Source organism: Tasmannia lanceolata, unplaced genomic scaffold (genome assembly GCF_043159265.1).
Source record: "Tasmannia lanceolata isolate RefF3 unplaced genomic scaffold, GAP_Taslan_0.1 ptg000013l, whole genome shotgun sequence".
Lineage (NCBI taxonomy): Eukaryota > Viridiplantae > Streptophyta > Magnoliopsida > Canellales > Winteraceae > Tasmannia > Tasmannia lanceolata.
The window spans coordinates 28,176,282-28,196,379 of NW_027518690.1; the positions used below are offsets into that span (position 1 = coordinate 28,176,282).

The 20,098-nt window shown below is 39.8% G+C and overlaps 1 protein-coding gene across 1 annotated transcript; it reads right to left on the reverse strand.

Moving 5' to 3' along the window:
• Positions 1–3,226: 3,226 nt before the first annotated feature.
• On the reverse strand, positions 3,227–6,089 carry LOC143891121 (uncharacterized). Its single transcript, XM_077395761.1, has 4 exons — positions 5,802–6,089; positions 4,242–5,582; positions 3,453–3,854; positions 3,227–3,235 (listed from the first exon to the last, which is right to left on the reverse strand). Exons 1-4 carry the CDS (start codon positions 6,087–6,089, stop codon positions 3,227–3,229), a joined length of 2,040 nt encoding a protein of 679 aa, XP_077251876.1.
• Between the last annotated feature and the right edge of the window lie 14,009 nt (positions 6,090–20,098).

Consider the following 20,098-nt stretch of genomic DNA (forward strand, 5'->3'; position numbering starts at 1 on the left):
CTGATCGATGTCCTGTAAGCCCATAAAGCAAAAGGAAGCTTGTTCGACCAGTCTTTATAAGTCTCGGTCATCTTACTGATTATGACCTTGATATTCTTATTCGCTGCTTCTACAGCCCCGTTGGTCTGCGGTCTGTAAGGAGATGACTTGTGATGCTTGATTTTAAACTCTTCGCACAGGTGCACTACTTCTTTCTTGAAATGAGATCCATTATCAGAAATCAATTCATGAGGTACTCCATATCTGCAAATGATGTTTGCACGGATGAACTTCGCAACTGTATTGGAAGTTATGGAAGCATATGAAGCAGCTTCTATCCATTTCGTGAAATAATCAATGGCCACCAAGATGTACTCGTGTCCACTCGACGATTTAGGATAGACTTTGCCAATGATATCAATTCCCCATACTGAGAATGGCCATGGCGAGGTCATAGAGTGCAGCTCTGACGGAGGCACATGAATAAGATTCGCATAGACTTGGCATTTATGACATTTCTTCACGAATGCGAAACAATCTGTTTCCATTGAGGGCCAATAGAAACCAAGTCTAAGGATTTTCCTTGATAGCATTTTACCATTCATGTGAGGACCACAAACACCTTCATGTGTTTGCTCTATGAGCTCTGCAGCCTGATCTTCATCAACACACAGAAGCTGAATACCGTCAAATGACCTTCTGTACAATTCTTCACCACAAATGATGAAGTTGGCAGCGAACTTCTGAAGAGTCTTCCTCTCTTTGCTGGAAGCTTCAGGCGGATGCCCCTTGCCTGAAATGAAATTTTTGATATCTGTATACCATGGTTTACCATCTGGACACCTGGCAGATATTTCAATGGCATTCACATGTGCTGGAGCCCATTGCAACCTTACAGCTAAAGGTTGAACCTCCATTGTAGCAGAAATGTCCAACATTGATGCCAGAGTAGCCAGAGCATCAGCAAAGTGATTCCTCGTCCTCGACAGATGAGTAAAGGTGACATTCCTGAACTTTTTGACCAGAGATTCGAGATAAGTGTGATATGAGATCAACCTCGCCTCTTTTGTCTTCCAATCCCCATTTATTTGACAAATGATCAGGATTGAATCTCCAAATACATCGATGTCTTGAATTCGCAAAGCTAATGCTGCCTCAAGTCCTGCGATACATGCTTCATATTCAGCCATGTTATTGGTGCACTCAAATTGCAACTTGATGGATAATGGAATGTACTCCTTCTTTGGAGATACCAAAACAGCCCCTATTCCTTGACCGTGATTATTGACAGCTCCGTCAAAATACATAAGCCACTTGGAACTCGGAGTCTCTTCTTCAATGTCCATGATCTCCTCATCAGGAAAATCAGCCTTCAGAAAAGCATTCTCTTCAACAGGAGCATCAGCCAGCTGCTCAGCGATGACCCGTCCCTTAATTGATTTCTGAGTAACATAAGTGATGTCAAACTCAGACAACAATAGCAACCATCTAGCCGTTCTTCCAGTAAGAGCGGGTTTTTCGAACAAATACTTTAACGGATCCATCCGCGAGAGCAAAAATATCTTGTTCGACAGAAGATAATGTCTAAGCCTTTGAGTCGCCCAGACCAATGCTAAACACGTCTTTTCCAAGACAGTGTACTTGATTTCATATTCCAACATTTTCTTACTGATGTAGTAGATGGGCTTTTCTTTCTTAGACCCTGCCTCCTGCTGAGCAAGCATACAACCCATTGCTGTATCCGTGATGGACAAATACATCAACAACGGTTGACCAGGAATGACTGGGGATAAGACAGGAGGCAAAGACAAACACTGCTTGACCTTTTCAAACGTTTCCTGACATTCTTCATTCCATTTCTTGGAGGAATTCTTTTTTAATAACTTGAAGATGGGTTCACATGTCATAGTTAAATGAGATATGAATCTCCTCAAGTATTGCACTTTGCCAAGAAATCCACGAATCTGCTTTTCTGTTTTTGGTGGTTGCATTTCTTGGATAGCCTTGATCTTCTGAGGGTCCACTTCGATTCCTCTTTCACTGACCATGAATCCAAGCAACTTCCCTGACGTGACCCCAAATACACATTTATTAGGGTTCAAGCGAAGCTGAAACTTTCGGATTCGCTCAAAGAACTTTCTCAGAGCGACTGTATGCTCTGGCCGAGTCCTGCCTTTGACAATCATGTCATCTACATAGACCTCGACCTCCTTATGAATCATGTCATGAAGAAGAGTAGTCGCAGCTCTCTGATAGGTGGCACCAGCATTCTTGAGACCAAATGGCATCACTCTGTAGCAATATGTCCCCCACTGAGTAATAAAGGCCGTCTTCATCATGTCTTCAGGCGCCATTTTGATCTGGTTATACCCTGAGAATCCATCCATAAAGGATAAGAGTGCATGTCCAGCGGTATTGTCAACCAGGAGATCAATGTTCGGAAGCGGAAAATCATCCTTCGGACTTGCCTTGTTCAAATCTCTGAAATCGACACACATTCTGACTTTTCCGTCTTTCTTGGGCACCGGTACAATATTCGCAAGCCATTCAGGGTACTCAACTACTTCGATGAATTTCACTTCGAGTAGTTTCTTAACCTCGTCATGAACTTTCAACTCCCATTCTGTTTTAAGTTTTCAGAGTTTTTGCTTCTTCGGCTTGATGCCCGGGATTAGAGGTAATTTGTGTTGGACAATGTCCTCACTCAATCCTGGCATGTCATCGTAAGACCAAGCAAAAACCTCCTTAAACTCTTTTAGCAAGGTGATTAATTCTTCACGCTCCTCAGGAGATAAAATTTTGCCAATTCGTATTTCCCGAATTAAGGTTTCATCACCTATATTTACGGTTTCAATTTCTTCTTCAAGTGGTTTAGCTCGGTGACTCTCCTCTTGTTGAATCATATGTTTGATTTCAAGGGGAGTATCATCGGCTTCCTCTTTAGAGGGGGAGTCTTGATTGTTATTAGTAGTTACTTGATCAAGTTCAGAAGCAGAATCAGCAGAAGAGACAAGTACAGGAATATAAGCAAAAGAATCTTTTATTTCATCAGAATCAATGATTACATCAGATGACTCGCCCACATCAGGCGTTACAGATTCTAAAACAGGATGAAAAAATAAGTCGACATCAGTATCGACACAACTAGAAACATGTACAGCCAAAGAATCAATGAATACGCCCTCAGACTCGGACTCAACGCCACCAAGGACAGACTCGTCACCCACTCCAGAGGTAGACCCGACTTCTACAGTACCTGCATCAAAAGAAAAGTTAGAAATGACAGACTCTGGGACGGACTCAGAAACTGACACAAATTTTGAAACAACTGACTCTTTTGAAGAGACTGGAGTATACTGAAGGACTACTTGGGGTATAACCTGTGAGGTCCAGTTATCCAGAGGTCCCTCGGCTGGGGTGATATAGTCCTCTGGGTTCAGAAAAGGTGCATCTCTTCCAATCATAGCAATGACTGGTGCCTCGGTCTGAAACAAAGAATTCAAGAGTTCCGGTTCGAAGTTCTCAACCCAGTCTAAATCTAATTCCTCTGTCACAACTGCCTCTGCAATCTGCTTACTGAAAAAGTCTACTGGCAGCTCATCTGCGAAGAAGATCTCAAGACCAGGCAGCTTTACCCCGCTCTCATCATACCATGGCTCTGAAAAACCGTAATAAGGGCAATCAGCTCCTTCTTTCCGGAATCTGCCATTCATGATCATACTGAAGGGTCCCATTGGAAATTCTAAACCCTTGCGGCGACACTCGGCCCATTTGAACATGTAAGCTCTCATTTCTTGCATCTCCTTGCGAGTTGGCTTGTATCCCAACCCAAATAATCCGTCAACCGCTTTCAACTCAGGCCGCTTAGTCGGACCCTGCATATTCTTCCCCAAACCTGCCCCTGGGAGATATCCAAATCGGCGCATCATCTTGACTACCCGAGTATTGGTGCTAGAGAGAAACATAATTTCTTCACTCATAGCCTCTTTCATGGTGATAGCCGAAACCTCCACTGAAAATCCTGTCAGACTGATATCTCTTGTGTTTTCAGTAACAAGCTCTTGAGATATTTGTCCAACTTCTGGCTCGGGATCTCCCTTGACTGTGATCACCCGGTTGTTTCGAATGAATTTTAGTTTTTGATGAAGTGTGGAAGGGATAACTCCAACCTTGTGCAGCCAAGGTCGACCAAGCAACAGACAAAAAGAAGTCTTGATATCTAACACCTGAAATTCAATGTCAAAGGTTTCTCCTCCAATGACAATCTCAGTAGCCAATGTCCCAATAACATCCCTTCGAGTCCCATCATATGCCAGTATGCCTTGCTCAGACGGAATGAAATCTTCAGGCCCAAACCCCAGAGTAGTGGCAGTGCTCAAAGGACACACGTTCAAAGCTGACCCATTGTCTACCAGTACTTCTGATACTTTCTTCTGGTTGCAAAGCAGGGTAATTTTGAGAGGACGAGTATGGTCCTTCCCTTCTGACGGCAAATCCTCGTCTGAGAAAGACAAAGCTTTTGAAGCTTTGGTCATGGCTACCAGACCGACCAACTCGTCTGGAGTAATCTCAACTGATACTTGAGACGAATTCAACTCACGAAGTACAACTTGTCTGTGCTTCGGCGATGCCATCAATAAACCCCAAATGGACACATTAGCTTGTGTCTTCTTAAGCTGATTCAGCAGGTTATCTTCTTCTTCATCAAGTCTCTGTTTCTGCCTCTGACTATCAACTCCTCTTGCAACTTCAGCGGGATTTTCAACTCTAAGCTCAGCTGGTTTGAAAACTCGTCCACCACGTGTGACGTGGCGGAGTTCATCGCACTGATCGTTCAATAGCAACAAATCTTCATCATCTATCTTAAGGATGTATGGGGTTTGCATCTCTTCTTCCTCATCATCACTCACCCTTAAGACATACAGAGATTCGCTTTCTTTCTTTTCATCCTCACACTGGAGAATGTAGGATTGGTTTGATGGCCCAGCCACATCAGGGTCATTCCAGGATAAGACATAGGGTTTTTCAGATTCTGAACACTGATCTTCTTCTTCAAATTTCCAAACATAGGGTTCTTCGGATTCCACAACACATATGAAGGAAGCAGGATCAATAACAGACTCTTCAGCGCAAATGACATTGACTGAAGGTGGAGGCGGCATTGCATGTGTTGGAAGAGGGTTTCTGGTTACATTTGGTAACTCGATTGACAACTCCTTCCTATCAATCATATTTTGAATTTGGTGTTTCAAAGCTAAACACCTATCAGTGATATGGCCCGTGTTACGGTGGTAATCACAGAATTGATCTTCTCTCCAGGATCTTGGCAACGGGTTGGGAGGAGGTTTAATGTCAGGCAACTTGATCTTCTTGTCCTTCAATAGCTTCTTCAAAGCTACGGACAAAGAATACGGAAGGGGATCAAAATGACGAAGAGGCTTCTGCTCCATTGTCGGCCTTCTTACTTCAGTAACTACTCTGGGTGGGGGCGGCCTGACATAATTGACATTATGGACCTCTTTCGGCGCCATCACAGGTCGCTTCCCTTCTCTGCCATCAGATGGTACTCTAGATCTCAGGCCTTTAGCCAATGCATCTTCTATCTGAGTCCCAGTCTTAATAAGATGGTTAAAATCAAGGAAATATTGGATAGCCATATGGTGGTAATATTGTGGTGATAGATTTTTCACCACAATCTTGATCTGATCCTCATCTGACAACCGATGAGTCATCTGGGCAGCTTTCCTTCTCCATCTACGGATGAAGGAAGTGAAGGTTTCATTATGGCCCTGCTTCAAAGCCTTCAGATCTCTCTTGGTCACATCGATCCCCTCCTCCATGGAGAACTGCTCGACGAACCTATTTGCAATGTCTTCCAAGGTTCGGATCTCTTCAGACTTTAGGCTCAAGAACCATTTCTTAGCCATTCCAACAAGGGATCTAGGGAACAGAAGAGCAACTTGATCTGGAGATAAACCATGCTGTTGAAGGAGCGGAAGGACAGACATTAAGTGGCTTCTAGGACAACCTGTCCCATCGTACTTATCCATGTCCGGCACTTTGAATCTAGGAGGCAGTGTGACTCCTGGGTATAACATAAAATCTGCCATGTTCAACTTTTTCGGGCCTTGGAATTTTATGTTTTCCATTTCTTGGGCCAGCCTATCCATCCTATCCGATATTGCTTTGCCCTCATTGGCTCTATCCAGATTAGGATGACAATTCTCTTCTTCATATTGCTCATTATCAAGATCGTCTTCGACGTTCAAGACCGCAGGCCCGGCCATTGCAGGAGGGGGAGGAGGTATAACTGATGGGTGCTGAGCTACATGCTCTCTGGAAGTAGACTCTCTGTCATTTTTCAGACGTGCTATCTCTTCATTCATGTTATTCATCTGTTGGAGCATAGCCTTCATCATCTCACTCATCTCGGCCAAAGCATTTCCAGAGTCAGCCATCTGTGCAATAGGAAATTGGACAGGCGAAGGGATTTCTTGGAGATTGGAAAAAGGTAATGCAGGAGAGGTAAAAGAAATTGGTGAGGAAGAAAATCGACTCAGCCTGGAATCAGCGGACTGACGGGACCAGGTTGATTTTGAAACGAGGATTTTCTTAGGAGCAATGGTTGCTCAATCAAGAATCCTGACATGGAAATATAAACACTAGATTAAAATTTTGATAATTGAGATAAACTATTTTAATCAAACAGTGACAAGAGAAACAGAAACACACTTTCATTCAAATTGCGATTACATCGGATGAAAAAAATTAATCTCTGATCACAACTGTATAAACAAACTGACAATAATGAAAAATACAGAAATCAAAATGACAAAACATGATATAGATCTTTAAGGCTCCTCAATCCGAGCTCTTTGGCTTACGGGCTCTTCCGATATTTCTCCACGTCGGAATTTGCGAGATAAACCTAACCTCCTTTCTATATTTTTGTTTCCCCAAGCAGCCACAATGGATCGGACGAGATCAGGAGTGAGATCTTCACAAAGAGGAGGGACTATGATTCCGGGAGGACACGGAATTCCCGTAATCTGGTGGAGAATTCGCATGGGTGCATAAAAGGAAGATTTCTCGGTACCCATGAGGTAAACAAATGAATGCGGATAAGTGCTGGTAAAAACATGGAAACATGAATGACTTACCCAGCGAAACTGACTCTCCTTTACATGTTGTAACCAATTATGCCATTCATCGATAGACTGAGGTTGATGGGCTATTGGTTTCCACGTATGGAAATTCTTCAGGGTATATGGATTTTGATTTTGTCGCTGAAGAATTTGAAGTTTTTCACTAAGCCAGACATACAACAACTTGACACATCCATAGAAATTGTCCTTGATCTCTTGGGAAGCAATAAGATCTAGTCCCAAGAAGGTCTCTGCTTACATGGTAGGGATAGGATTCCTCCCCTCATTGATCTGATCTACCACTCCTAATAGTATCAAAGATGCAACATGGGAATTTCTGCGAAGAACATGACGTGCGAAGACCATAAAAATCAAAGCATTACGTCGGCAATCCTGAAAACGAGAGTTAGTAGGATCGACGTTTTTCGAAAAAAGTTTAATAAGGTCTTGAATTTTCACGCACGTATCCGTTAAACATGGCAGAGCATCCACAGTCTCATTTTTGAACAGTTTGCAAAACAGACCATGAGGAGATTCTATCCTTGAAGGTTTGATCCAGAGTCCCTCAGATGGGAGCTCTAGTATGGTACACCAATCTTCAAATATGGGACAAAGTTCAAAACGGCCAAATCGAAAGACATGAAGAACAGGATTCCAAAGTCCAGCAGCTGCTTGGAGAAACTTCCAATTTATATCCCGACTGTTCAAATAGGTGAACGAATTGATGAAATGATCAGCCATATTTCTCTGCGACTGTTCACGCGGAAGAGCTTTAATGGTATCGGCTATCCAGTTGTCCAACAAAAGGTTTGCCATAATCAGACCTGACACAAAGATAGGACGGGATAATGAGGGAATGAAGATAACTTCGAATAAACAAAGAATAAAAATAAACTTAACGATCAAGTATAAGAAGGATATTATGGATGACATCGAATGTTCCACTACTGATCAAAGATGATCAGAAACTCAGAAACGAGACCACGGTCACAAAATGACAAAAGTAGATCATAGACCGGATCTAAATCTGGAAGATGGATGTCAAAACTGAATGATCAAAGAGATCAATAATAGAATATGATCATAAAGACAGCAGACAAACTGTCGATCATATCTAAAGACGAGAGAAGAAAACAATCTGAATAATATATGACACAACTAAAGAATGGATAAATGAAGCTTCAATCTGAGGGATAAAAACAAGTGAATTTTATGATCACCGAGTCAAAGAATAAACCGTAGCTATGAGGGTGACAAGTAGAAGCCACTAGCTAGGTTTAGATCTGAGAGATGCATAGACATGACTGATTGATCCAAGCCAGAAATCTCTACTAGAAAGTAGGTCCTGATCTTATAATCAACAGATACAGGGACATAATCTCAATAAATAGAACAACAGAGAGGCCACGACCATGAGAGGGGCAAGTAAAAGCCACTGGTCGGGTCTAGATCTGAAAAACGGACTGACACAACTGATTAGATTAGATAAGGAAACCTTACTAAAGAGTAGGCCCTCAATCTGATAATCAATATATAGATATATACATATATATCCTAACCAGGGGCACCAGCCATAAATATAATCCCACAAAGTCAAGACACTTGACTCAAGACAGACATGTGAGTGTACTAGGACTGCGTTGTAGCCATATACGGTGAGCTACAATAATCAATGAATAGGACAAGGCTCCTAAATCTAGGCTCCAACATGTATAAGCAACACATGTTCGTCCTTATATGAATGTAATATATATATAAGCACATGCAGATCCTAATTGGGTTTCACTAAGTTAGCAAATATATTCATATACATAATATATGTAAAATGAAAGTAGAGCTCCGGACTCAATATATCGGGTACTATGCTTATGATCCATACTTAAAATGTATAACACAAGTACGCCTAGTGTTATACATAGTATGCTTCATTGCTCATCGGCTGCTGTAAACACAAGTACGCCTAGTGTTTACGACTGCAGCACCGGCGCATAGCTTGGTAATAGATACAACAGCACCATCTGGATAGTGATATCCCATGAGGCACGCATTATATCTATCCCATGGAGCTAATAATAATAAAATCAATAAAAGAAAATAAAGAACAAAAATGATGTATGCTGTGCAGTGTGTGAATCCCTTGTTTTAAACACCTATTTGGTGCCCCAGGATTCTAAGCGATTAAATTCCCATTTATAATGATTTTAGCTCAAAATTCTTCAAAATTAATAACAAATGGCATTTTAACAGAGTTAGGCAATATCTTGAAAGAATTCCCCAGCAGAGTCGCCAGCCTGTGGACCCCGATCCGAGAGAGGGGCGGCCGCGTGGGACGTGCCCCCACGCGCTAACAGTCTCTAGGGATCATCCACGTGAATGGAGAGCTCTACCAAGGAACTCTCGAAAGAAGTGCCCCTCACAGCATGAGTGGCGATACAAAAGGTGAAATACCTCTCGATTCGGGGACTAGCCCAGATTCGAGGCGTACCTTAAACAAAGAAGAGTCGCCATCCAAGGAAAAAGGCAAATGGGCCTTGGATCCCATACTATGCTCTGTTGCAACGGATAACCAGAGATATAAAATAAGGTTCGTGCCTGGTTACGAATTCGGAAGGTCTAAAGAGCACCTCATCCGCCCAAGTGCAAACATCTGGTCTCTTATGCCATTTACTTAATAATTTTGAAGAGCTTTGGGCGAAAATCATATGAAATGGGAATGAATATCTCCGAGAAGGCGTCTATCTAATCATGCATGTCTCGGAGATGAAATCAAAGGCACACAAGATAAAATAAAAGAAATATGTGTCACCTAAGCATAGCTAGGTTATAAGTGACATGCCTAATGGGTGTCTAAGTTCTGGTGTGCAAACACATGCATGTCACAGCTAAATGTATAGGATCTGTACATGAAAGTAAGAAAACACAGCAAAAACATACAACACAAATCAACTCTATACCTGACTGGACAAAATGAGTCCTAACTCTAATGCGACCTGACTCGGACTAAGATGGCCGTCCATCCCAGCTGCTCTACGTATCCCGGCCTCGGGAAGAATCGGAGTCAACGTAGTTCGATGCCCTATTCTAAACTACTATGCCTAACCATCTAGAACCGCTATCATAGACTCGATCCATTAGACTCGACTGCTTTTTAAAGCTTTTTTGTACAATTTCTTAAGTTCATGTGAATTGTAATTTTTAGGACTCTCTATATGCCCTAACTAATGCAAGTTGATTAGCCTTAAGCTGATGCAGGTGGGCCATATATCCTATGTGTAACTAGGCTGTGCAACCTAAGGACAACCATGGGTTGACTATATGCTTCCTAGTCTAGCCATCGGTTCGACTGAATGTCTAACCGATCGACTTGAGGCCTCCTAACTCTAGGGACACTCACACGACAGGACACACCATATCAACAAATCAGGACACACTCCTAACTCTAAAACACCCTAAATGTCTAGGACAGAATCTTAACTCTAAGGGAAGATCCTTTTGAAAAGGGTTTGAATATTTTTGTAATTTTGAAAGGTTTGAAAAGTTTATTTTTAAAGGTTTGGCTGGACTTGGGATGTGGATCCCAAGCTGCACTACGTACCCTGTTGAAAGGGATCAAGCCAACGTAGTTCGGAACAGATTTCCTAACTACTCCTAATGACTCAAGATTTTTGAGATTTTTGGTTTTTTAGATGTTTTTGTTGTTTTTAAGTATTTTTGACTCAAAGGGGACAAATCCTATCATCATAAGGGGAAGACAGACTCCTGATATCCCGCAAAGGTTGGACAGCATCCTATGCTTTGCGGAGGGAAATGAACAGAATAACAACTCTGCAAGGGTTGGACAGCATCCTATACCTTACAAGAGCGGATAGAAAAACACAAGATTTGATGAGAGGTTAGATAAAATCCTAACCCCTATGATGATAGAATTTGATTTCTAAACAAGAGGACTGACTCTCTAGACTAAGGACAGATTCCTATGCTAGTGGGCTATCAAACTAAGATAAAGCTCACAAGTAATAAGGAAAAAGAAACCTTGTGCATATTTGGCAAAGGTAAAACAACCAGCCGGGCCGGACAGCTACCTAGCCCTAGGGTGCAACAAATGTGCAACCCAATACCCATAAGGGTAAGGGGTATGTTGCCAAGCCGAGTAGGATGTTCTCCCAAAACCAAATGATGCACAAAGAGGAGGTTTAGCAAGAAAATGAGACTGGGTAAGTCTCTTAAACACAGAAGTAAGATAAAGAAAAATGCTAATAAGGAAAAAGAGACCTTGTGCATATTTGGCAAAGGTAAAAACACCCAGCCGGGCCGGACAGCTACCTAGCCTAGGGTGCAACAAATGTGCAACCCAATACCCATAAGGGTCGGGGTATGATGCCAAGCCGAGTAAGGTGTTTTCCCAAAACCAAAAGACGCACAAAGAGGAGGTTTAGGAAGAAAAATGAGATTGGGTGAGACTCCTAAACAAAAAGATGAGCTCCAAGAGAGGTGCCGACGAGACATGGCATGTCTCCTAAGGATAGACTCACTAATGAGACAAAGCTTGTCTCTAAAGGATACAACTTTTTCTGTCTGAGACATAGCCTTTCTCCCTGAGAGGGCTCTAGAGAACTCTTTCATTGCCCTTGCAATGAATGGATTTCTAATTTCTAGGGGATACACACCATAAAGACTTGGACAAGTCTTTAAATAAATGAGAGGAGTGCTACTTGGACTAAGCGAGTCCCCTAAGGATGGGCTTAGGCTAGCGCCTTCATCGCCCTTGCAACGAGAGGGAATTCTAGTATCTAAAGAATTCAACAAAAATCTAAAAGACTGTGTTAGTCTATCAAAGAGAGAAGAAAAGTCTACCAGATAATCACAAATTCCATTCTATTCTTATAAAAATAAATCAAGTACTAAACAAAGAAAAATTTTCAATAGAACAATACACGATCTATAGCAATTATAAAATGATAACAACATTAATTAGTCCAGACCAGCCGCTGGATAGCCTAATAAAGTAAAAACAATATTAAACACTTCAAAAACCAACCACAAACCCCAATACGGGGACTCCAATGAAATCAGATGATGCCAAAGTAATCATCTGATATCAAATACACATGATAATATTTCTAATCCCGCCTTGAGATCAGACAGTACTCATGTCGATAATATCGACCAAAGTAGTCATCTGATCTCCTTCTTCCTATTAACAATTTTAATAAAAAATGAATGAGTATAATAAAAAATGAAAGGAAATGAAATCTATGTGATCAATTATAAGTGCTATAAAGTATAGGAAATGATGGACAACAGCTTTATTGGAATGAGCATATTAAAAAAAATGAAAAGAAATGAAATCTATGTGATCAATTATAAGTGCTATAAAGTGTAGGTAATGATGGACAGCAGCTATGTGTCTTTGAACTAAAAATATGGGCAGCAGCTATATGTAGCAATAGACAAAAATTAATGTATCTTTGAATTAAAATCTTGGGCAGCAGCCATATATAGCAGTGGACAGAAGTTATACGCTTGTGAAAAAAAGAATTAATGAGCGGCATTTTAAACAACATACAACAGACAATCAGAGGACAGCAGACCAATCAATGGACAGCAGTTATACATATTTGAACAGAGTTAATGAGCAATTATGTGCATGAAATGAACCCCAACTATGGTTCCAACAGGGCAGAAATGTGCATTGAAATGAGTCAAACCAATGTTCAACACAAAGTGCAGAAAATGATCCAAACTATTACCCAAATAGTGTAGAAATATGAGCCAAACCGGTGCCTAAACAGTGCCAAAACAGTGCAGAAAATGAGCTGATGTGGTGCCAAAACAGTGTGAAATGTAAGCTGATGTGGTGCCAAAACAGTGTAGAAAATATGTATAAACCAGTGGACTGGTTAAACACTGATTATGTAATGGTGCAGTACTTGATGGGTATTAGGTGGGCATTGGACTGGTTATCCATTTAACCGGCTAGGGACTGTTCATATACAAATAAGATGGGCTGAAATAGGGACTAGAATAAAATGAGAAGGGGATTAAACTTAACTAATTATAGATGAATCTTATGATGATGGTGGTTGAAATCCATGAAGAAGAATGAAGAGAATGTAAATGATGGTGATAATAAAACAACACAAACAGGTTCAAGATAATTTGAATATTATTAAAGCTAAATATTATTGATCAACTTTAAGTAGAAAGACCATGTCATAATTAAGATAAAAAGTAGGCTATAAATATCAAAGTGAAGTGCAAGATACAAACACCCAAGTGGCGGGAGGGCTGTAAATACCAAATGGGGTATGAGGATTATCCATATCAAATGGGATGAGGGCTGTCCATATCAAATGGGGTATGAGGACTGTCCATATCAAATGGGATGAGGGCTGTCCATATCAAAATGGGTGTTAGGACTGTCCGTATCAAATGGGATGAGGGCTGTCCATATCAAATGGGTGTTAGGGGCTGCAATTATCAAAAAGGGGTGTGGGCTGCAATTATCAAAAAGGGGTTAGGGGCTACAATTATCAAAAAGGGGTGAAGGGGCTACCAATATCAAAAAGGGGTGTGGGCTGCAATTATTAAAATGAGAGGGCTGCCATTTTTTTATTTATTTCAGCAAGTATCAAATAAACACAAGTTTATTACTCCCATACGAATGAATTAAGGTACACAAGCCATTACTTTTATGAATATCTCTCTTCACCATAGCTAATGTTTTATATATTTACCTAGTGTGAAATTGAAATCAAGTTAGCCAAACATATGTGAGGTACAAGCTTCACAAAGAAAATGAATGAGATCTACACAATCATGAGAAACGCTAAAAGAGTGAATTAACTAAAACAACATACTAGAATTTCCAGAAAGAACGTATTTCTAATAGAAAAAATATAACTTTTTTAATGATTGGAACTTCTATAAGATTGATCTTATAAATATATAAAAAAAAACCAGACAATCCATGTCAAGGAAATGATAAAATTAATTATAAGATAAGCAATGATACCGAGCTATGAAGACAAGATGAACAGGTTATCTTTTACCATAAACTTGGGTCAGGTTTTGGATTGATTCTATTAGAGTGGAACAAGATTGGAAATAGATTATAGAATGAAATGAATATCATTATGCCAATATCCTGCCCCAAAAAAAAAAATTATATACTCTGCAGATAATACAAACATGGATTTATAAAGGCACCTTTTATTCGAGAATTTAAATTGACAAAAAAACGACTTTGAAAGTAATTATTATCAAATCAACAAAATAAACCTTATAACACTTTATAAACAACTGAAAATGAAGACAAGACAATAAATGGTTACCAAGGCTAGCATACACAACATCTATTTATTCAAGACCTGTATATATTTCTTTTTTTTTTCTTTTTTTTTTTAATGACCAAATAGTATTGAAGGAGATGAGACTTGAAGAAGAAATTATTTCAACTAAATGAAAACAACCATAACCTTCCCTTTAGTTCACTTCCTGGATTATCCTGCTGTCCATGATCCAAAATTTCTAAAAGGACATCACATATGTTAAATTTTATAACAAATTCTTTTTTAAAACTCATAATTGTATCTGTGGCACAATTTCCCTGATATAAAGCCGAAGTGGAATCAATCCAGGTCAACCTTGATGGGTAGGACATGGGAAATGATTAGTAGGCAGCTCTTACAAGACTCAGAAATGAGAACTATGCGCGGTCATTTCAAAGGCTACTATAAAGCTTAACATAGAAATTACATTCCCACGAGTAAGGGTAATTGGTCATAAGATAAGTCTTTGGTTTAGCACCTGTTTTGATGGCCTTGATTCATTGGGGTTTTATCTCAAACACTTACAAGACAACCTTAAAAACTGACCTCTTCTTCCACTTCTTCCATAAGGTGAGACCGAAGGTATACAAGAAGAACACTACAATGCTATTTGTATTCAAGAGATTACAACCTTTCCCTCAATCCCATTTGTACCAATACATACTTATCTCTTTCCACCAAACCCTTACAAAAAGAAAAAAATAAAATAAAGTGAAAACATACAGACATTGGACTATAGGAAGCATGTAGATGGCATTAAATTAGGGAGAACTAGACACGTTTTCTCTAAGGATTATAAACAATATTATAAAAGAGTATTCACACTGATATCTAAAAGAAAAAAATAGCATCAACAACCTTACTAGAGGACACGTTTACTAACAAATCTCATTCGAATGACTATACTAACACTAGAATATATATTTGCATTAAAATTGGACCTAAAGATCGAACCATTTATCAATGATAAAACTGAAAAAAATAAGAGAATTCTAAGAGAACATACCTGTCACTGTGCTGCCTTTCCCAATGCTAATATCACCTCTTAACTCTTTGAATTGAACTTTTACCTCGCTTTTCTTTCTTCTCTCTTGTATGTCTTATTTAATCCTACAAATCTCATGTATCTTTTGGATGAACTTGTCTTGCGGAGCTTTGGCGAATTGCCGGAGAGGATGAATTTGTGATCGAATAGGAGAAGAAGAGCAGATCTTTTTTTTTTTTTTTTTTTTCTTAAACTGTTGAAATATCAGAGCTTATTTCTCTAGAAATTTGGGGAAAAAAAATCATAGATCGAAGAGTGAGATGTTCAAATTCGAGTATTAGAACCTCAAACACAAGGTTCACTAAGCTAAATCTAGGGTTTCTAAAAAAAAATACACAGATCGGTGAAGACAGGGACAGATTTTCGCACTGAAGATCGGAATCTGAGATTTCTAGGATAAAACAGAGCAGATCTCGAATTTTAGAGACCTTAGCCTAGATTTAAAGGTGAAAAATGAAAAAAAGAATATAGGCTACGAGTAAAAAATGATGAAAATACCAACCGGAGTAGATCAGAACTAACCGGAGTTCAGCCGGATAACTAAAATTGAGGATTAGGATCTCTGAGATGGAAATGAAAGAAATCAACAGATCCTATGGAAGATGAGGAAGAAAATGAGTAAAATCTCTTGGCCGGAACTCCGACAATGTTGCCGGAGAAGATGAACGGAGTGGATTAGATTTACTTTCTCTCTCCCTTTCTCTCTCTCTCTCTCTCTCTCTCTCTCTTTCAGCAGAAATTTTTTTTCTTTTTTTTAAAAGCTGGTGAATTTCCATTTTTATAGAAAATTTGGGAAATGATATTGGCACTACCACTGATAAGCGCACAAATGTGCGACCCTGACCGGATGATTCACCCCCTTACAGCTTGATAACTGCACTAACTCCGCTTGTCTTTTTCAAATTTTTTCGTCGGATCTTTCTGGAATTTTGCAGGGATTTTTCTGGGGTCTTAAGGCTTCTAAATATGTGTTCATGGGCATTTGAAGCATTAGGTTGACCTAGATTTTCATTAAAAAGTAAGGATTTTGGGATAAAAATCAAAACCTAGTGGGCCACCCCTTGATTGCACTACATATATTCTCTCAACCCGTTTGCTGGACAAACGCGCTCGGCTCTTCCTGAAACTTTGCAGGGGCTTAGCTGGGACCCTAAGCTAGCTTGGGGAGAAATTTGGGATCCTATCTCACTGATTTGATGAGGTTTTGCTTAAACATGAAGGGATTAGGGCACGGTCAAAATGGGGTGTCTACACCGGTCTGTCCTACCATTTTTATCTGAGTGAGATTTCGAACAGCTTTTTGTTGCGGGGTCCCACGGATGGCGCCAAATCTGTTAGGCCTAAAATCGGTAACAGGTTATGGTAGGGCTGGATGGTCCGAGCTAACAAGCCACGACTGAAGGGCTGGTTGAGTCCTGCGCTGCACAAGGGTACAGACAAGAAGGAAAAGGGTCAGAGGACCAACCCGGAGTGATACTCCGGACGGGCGCTTCGACACTCAAGTCAGTATGAGCAGGAGTGCAGAGCAATGTCAGAGCAAAAGCTTAGAGTTTTGATTCTCAGATTTCAGGACCCTCACCTTAGTACAAGTGAAGGCTATTTATAGTGATTCTGAGCCACCTGTCTAGGACAGGTGGTAATTCTGAGCCACCTGTCCAAGACAGGTGGTGGGCTCTGTATGGACCAGGTCTAATACCTAAGAAGGGCAGGTGGAAGTCCCTGATTGGTCCAGGTGCCACACCTAGTGGGGACAGGTGTTGGCCTTCCAACGGTCCTTGTGAGGGCCACGTGCCAGCAGCCAATTTGATGCTGAGTTCGGACCCCTCAGTGCTGAGTCCGGATTCCCTCAGTGCTGAGTCCGGATTCCCTCAGTGCTGAGTCCGGACCCCATCATTGGGCATAATGTCAATGGGCTACTCCCATTGGTGGTTGATCCCAACTGTCCATTTAGTGGGCTCACAGTGTAATTAGATTGCACCCCAAATAATCTGATCCGGATCATCCATTTAATAAGCCTCACATTAGCGCCGTGATGCCCATGTGTCTGTTGATCTAAGCCGTCCAATTAGTGGCAAAAAAAATGTGAATTAATTATGGCCCATAATCCATTCCCATAGGTCGATCTAATCCGCACAAATGATGGCCCACAATGGGAATTGGTTGTCCATTGGATTTTTATTGTAAACAACCCACTTTAACTTGCCACATCAATAGCGAAATAATATATTTGGCCATATTTTCTTTGCAGTTGCTTCTGTATGGCCCACATCATGGCATGATCCAAGTCATTCAATATTGATGATCCACACAGCCCATTTGATCGCACACAAACACAGCCTACTAAATCAGCAATAAATTTTTAACTGCTGCTCAAAATTTTGGCCAAAAGTACTTGTTGGAAAGATCTTGAGACGACCTAAAACTTTTTAGTTTACCACTTTCCCTAATTCTGTCATTTAATACCCTAAAAATGTGGTTGAAAAATGGACCAGCAACATTGTGACAGAACAGCCCCTGCATCAAAGATGAAAATTGCAAATGGGACTAGTTCGTTGTGGGCCCTTGGTGCGATGTGGGTGAGGATGATGAGAGCTGATGTGTAAATGGGTCCCATCATTGTATAAGAGAAGTGATATTTACACCCACTTCTTGATTTTCGACCAAACCGATGCCCTTTTTATCTTTTTAGCTTCATTTTTTGTAAAAAATCCATAGATAACCTTGTAACACTAGAAACACTCAAAATATGTGGCACCACTTTAAATGATAAAAATATGCATGTTTCCTGCCACTACTATTCACACATAATGTGTTCATCAAATTCCCCTATACTTGAGCTTTGCTTGTCCTCAAGCAAACAAGAAGAAAAAAAAAAAAATCCTAACTCACTTTCGTAGGAATCATGATTGTACTTAGCACGTGCAATAAGCCTTTGAACTCCTAGATTACCCTAGTGGACGAGTTGTATCTCGTGAGTGTTTGCAGTGAATATACACACAAAATTCCAAAAACAAACTTTTATTTCCAAATCTCACTATAGAATAAAGCCAAAAATTTCTAATCATTTTTCTTTGATAAATTACTCAAAATAGAAGAACAAGAATACCCCCTTACTTAAACTTTGCATCATATCCCAAGTTGAAAAAATTAGAAAAATATTTTAATCAAAGAATCCTCTTTTGAATTTTTCCTACTCTTCTCCCTTAAATTTCCTTCTAATGTAATCGTACCATAAAAGAAATTTGATTCGGAAACTTTGTGAAAAATTTACAAATTTATATGGCCCACCATACTTTCCATTTTTCCCATACTTTCTAAGAATATAACTCACTTTTGTAATCCTCTACTGCTTTTGGCGTGAATGACATGCAGGGAATGCACCAGACACCCAAGCTACTAAGCAGTGTCCGACTAATCTTTGATTTGCATATGTCATAAACATTGATGCATATGAGTTGAAGCTTTACCTTTGATTATGTGCAATGCTTTGATTTATTAAGCTTTCTAATTGACCCATGTATGGAGTTTTCAGTTAGTTGCTCTCAAGCCAGTTGGCTTTAAGGAACTAGGCAGAAAAACCCTTCGGATTTAATAGCTCATGTAAAAAAGGGTACAAATCAAAACTATAATCAAAAGGTAAACTTTCTAATTTATTTTTTTTGAACCTTTCTTTCCTTTTTCACCATACCATATAAAAAGCAAGTTTCTATTTCTATTTCTTACTCAAATCCTTTTAAAAGAAAGATTCTAAAAGAAAACTAAACTAAGAAAGGAAAGTATTCTTTCTAATTTTTTTAGATTCCAGAATTAAAATATCCACTAACTTTCTTTCTTAAAATTGGAAAACAACTTTCTTTCTAAGAATACCAAGTTCTTTCTAATTTGAGAAAAATTACCAAAAACAAAAGGAAAAGAAAATTTCTAATTTTAACTATAGAAAAGAGAAGAAAAGAAAGTCTCCAAAAGCTACCCTCAATACTTGAATTATGCATTGTCCTCAATGCATTAAAAATAGAAACAAAAATATGAAAAGAGGGTACGTACCGTAATTGTTTAGGCATGATTCGAATAGGAGATCCATAACCTCTTCCTTATCCGGCTTTGACAACTCAATAAACGGCTTTAATATTTGACCATTAACTTTAAACAACTCACCATTACGCGAATTAAGAACCTCGACCGCACCATGGGAGAAAACTTTATGCACAATGTATGGTACATCCCATCGTGACCTTAACTTACCCGGAAAAAGATGCAAGCGTGAATTGTAGAGCAAGACTTTGTCACCTTCAGTGAAGCTTTTCCGTACTATGTATTTGTCATGAAAGGCTTTCGTCTTCTCTTTATAGATTTTTGCATTCTCATAGGCATCATTCAGCAACTCTTCCAACTCGACAAGTTGTAATCTTCTATGAGTACCTACATCAGACAAATCAAAATTTAGTTTCTTAATAGCCCAAAAAGCTTTATGTTCCAATTCAACCTAGAGGTGACAAGCTTTTCCAAACACAAGGCGGTAAGGAGACTGACCAAGATCAATCTTGAATGCTGTCCTATGAGCCCACAAGGCATCCACTAATCAAATGGACCAATCTTTA

Excerpts from the sequence above, each read along its gene's own strand:
- LOC143891121 (XM_077395761.1), bottom strand. The coding sequence starts at position 6,089 with ATGGCAGATTTTATGTTATACCCAGGAGTCACACTGCCTCCTAGATTC. Across the intron at positions 5,583-5,801 it reads CCATGGAGGAGGGGATCGAT|ATAGAAGATGCATTGGCTAA; the intron begins GTGACCAAGAGA and ends ACTGGGACTCAG. Across the intron at positions 3,855-4,241 it reads GGACATTGGCTACTGAGATT|GGTCCGACTAAGCGGCCTGA; the intron begins GTCATTGGAGGA and ends AAGAATATGCAG.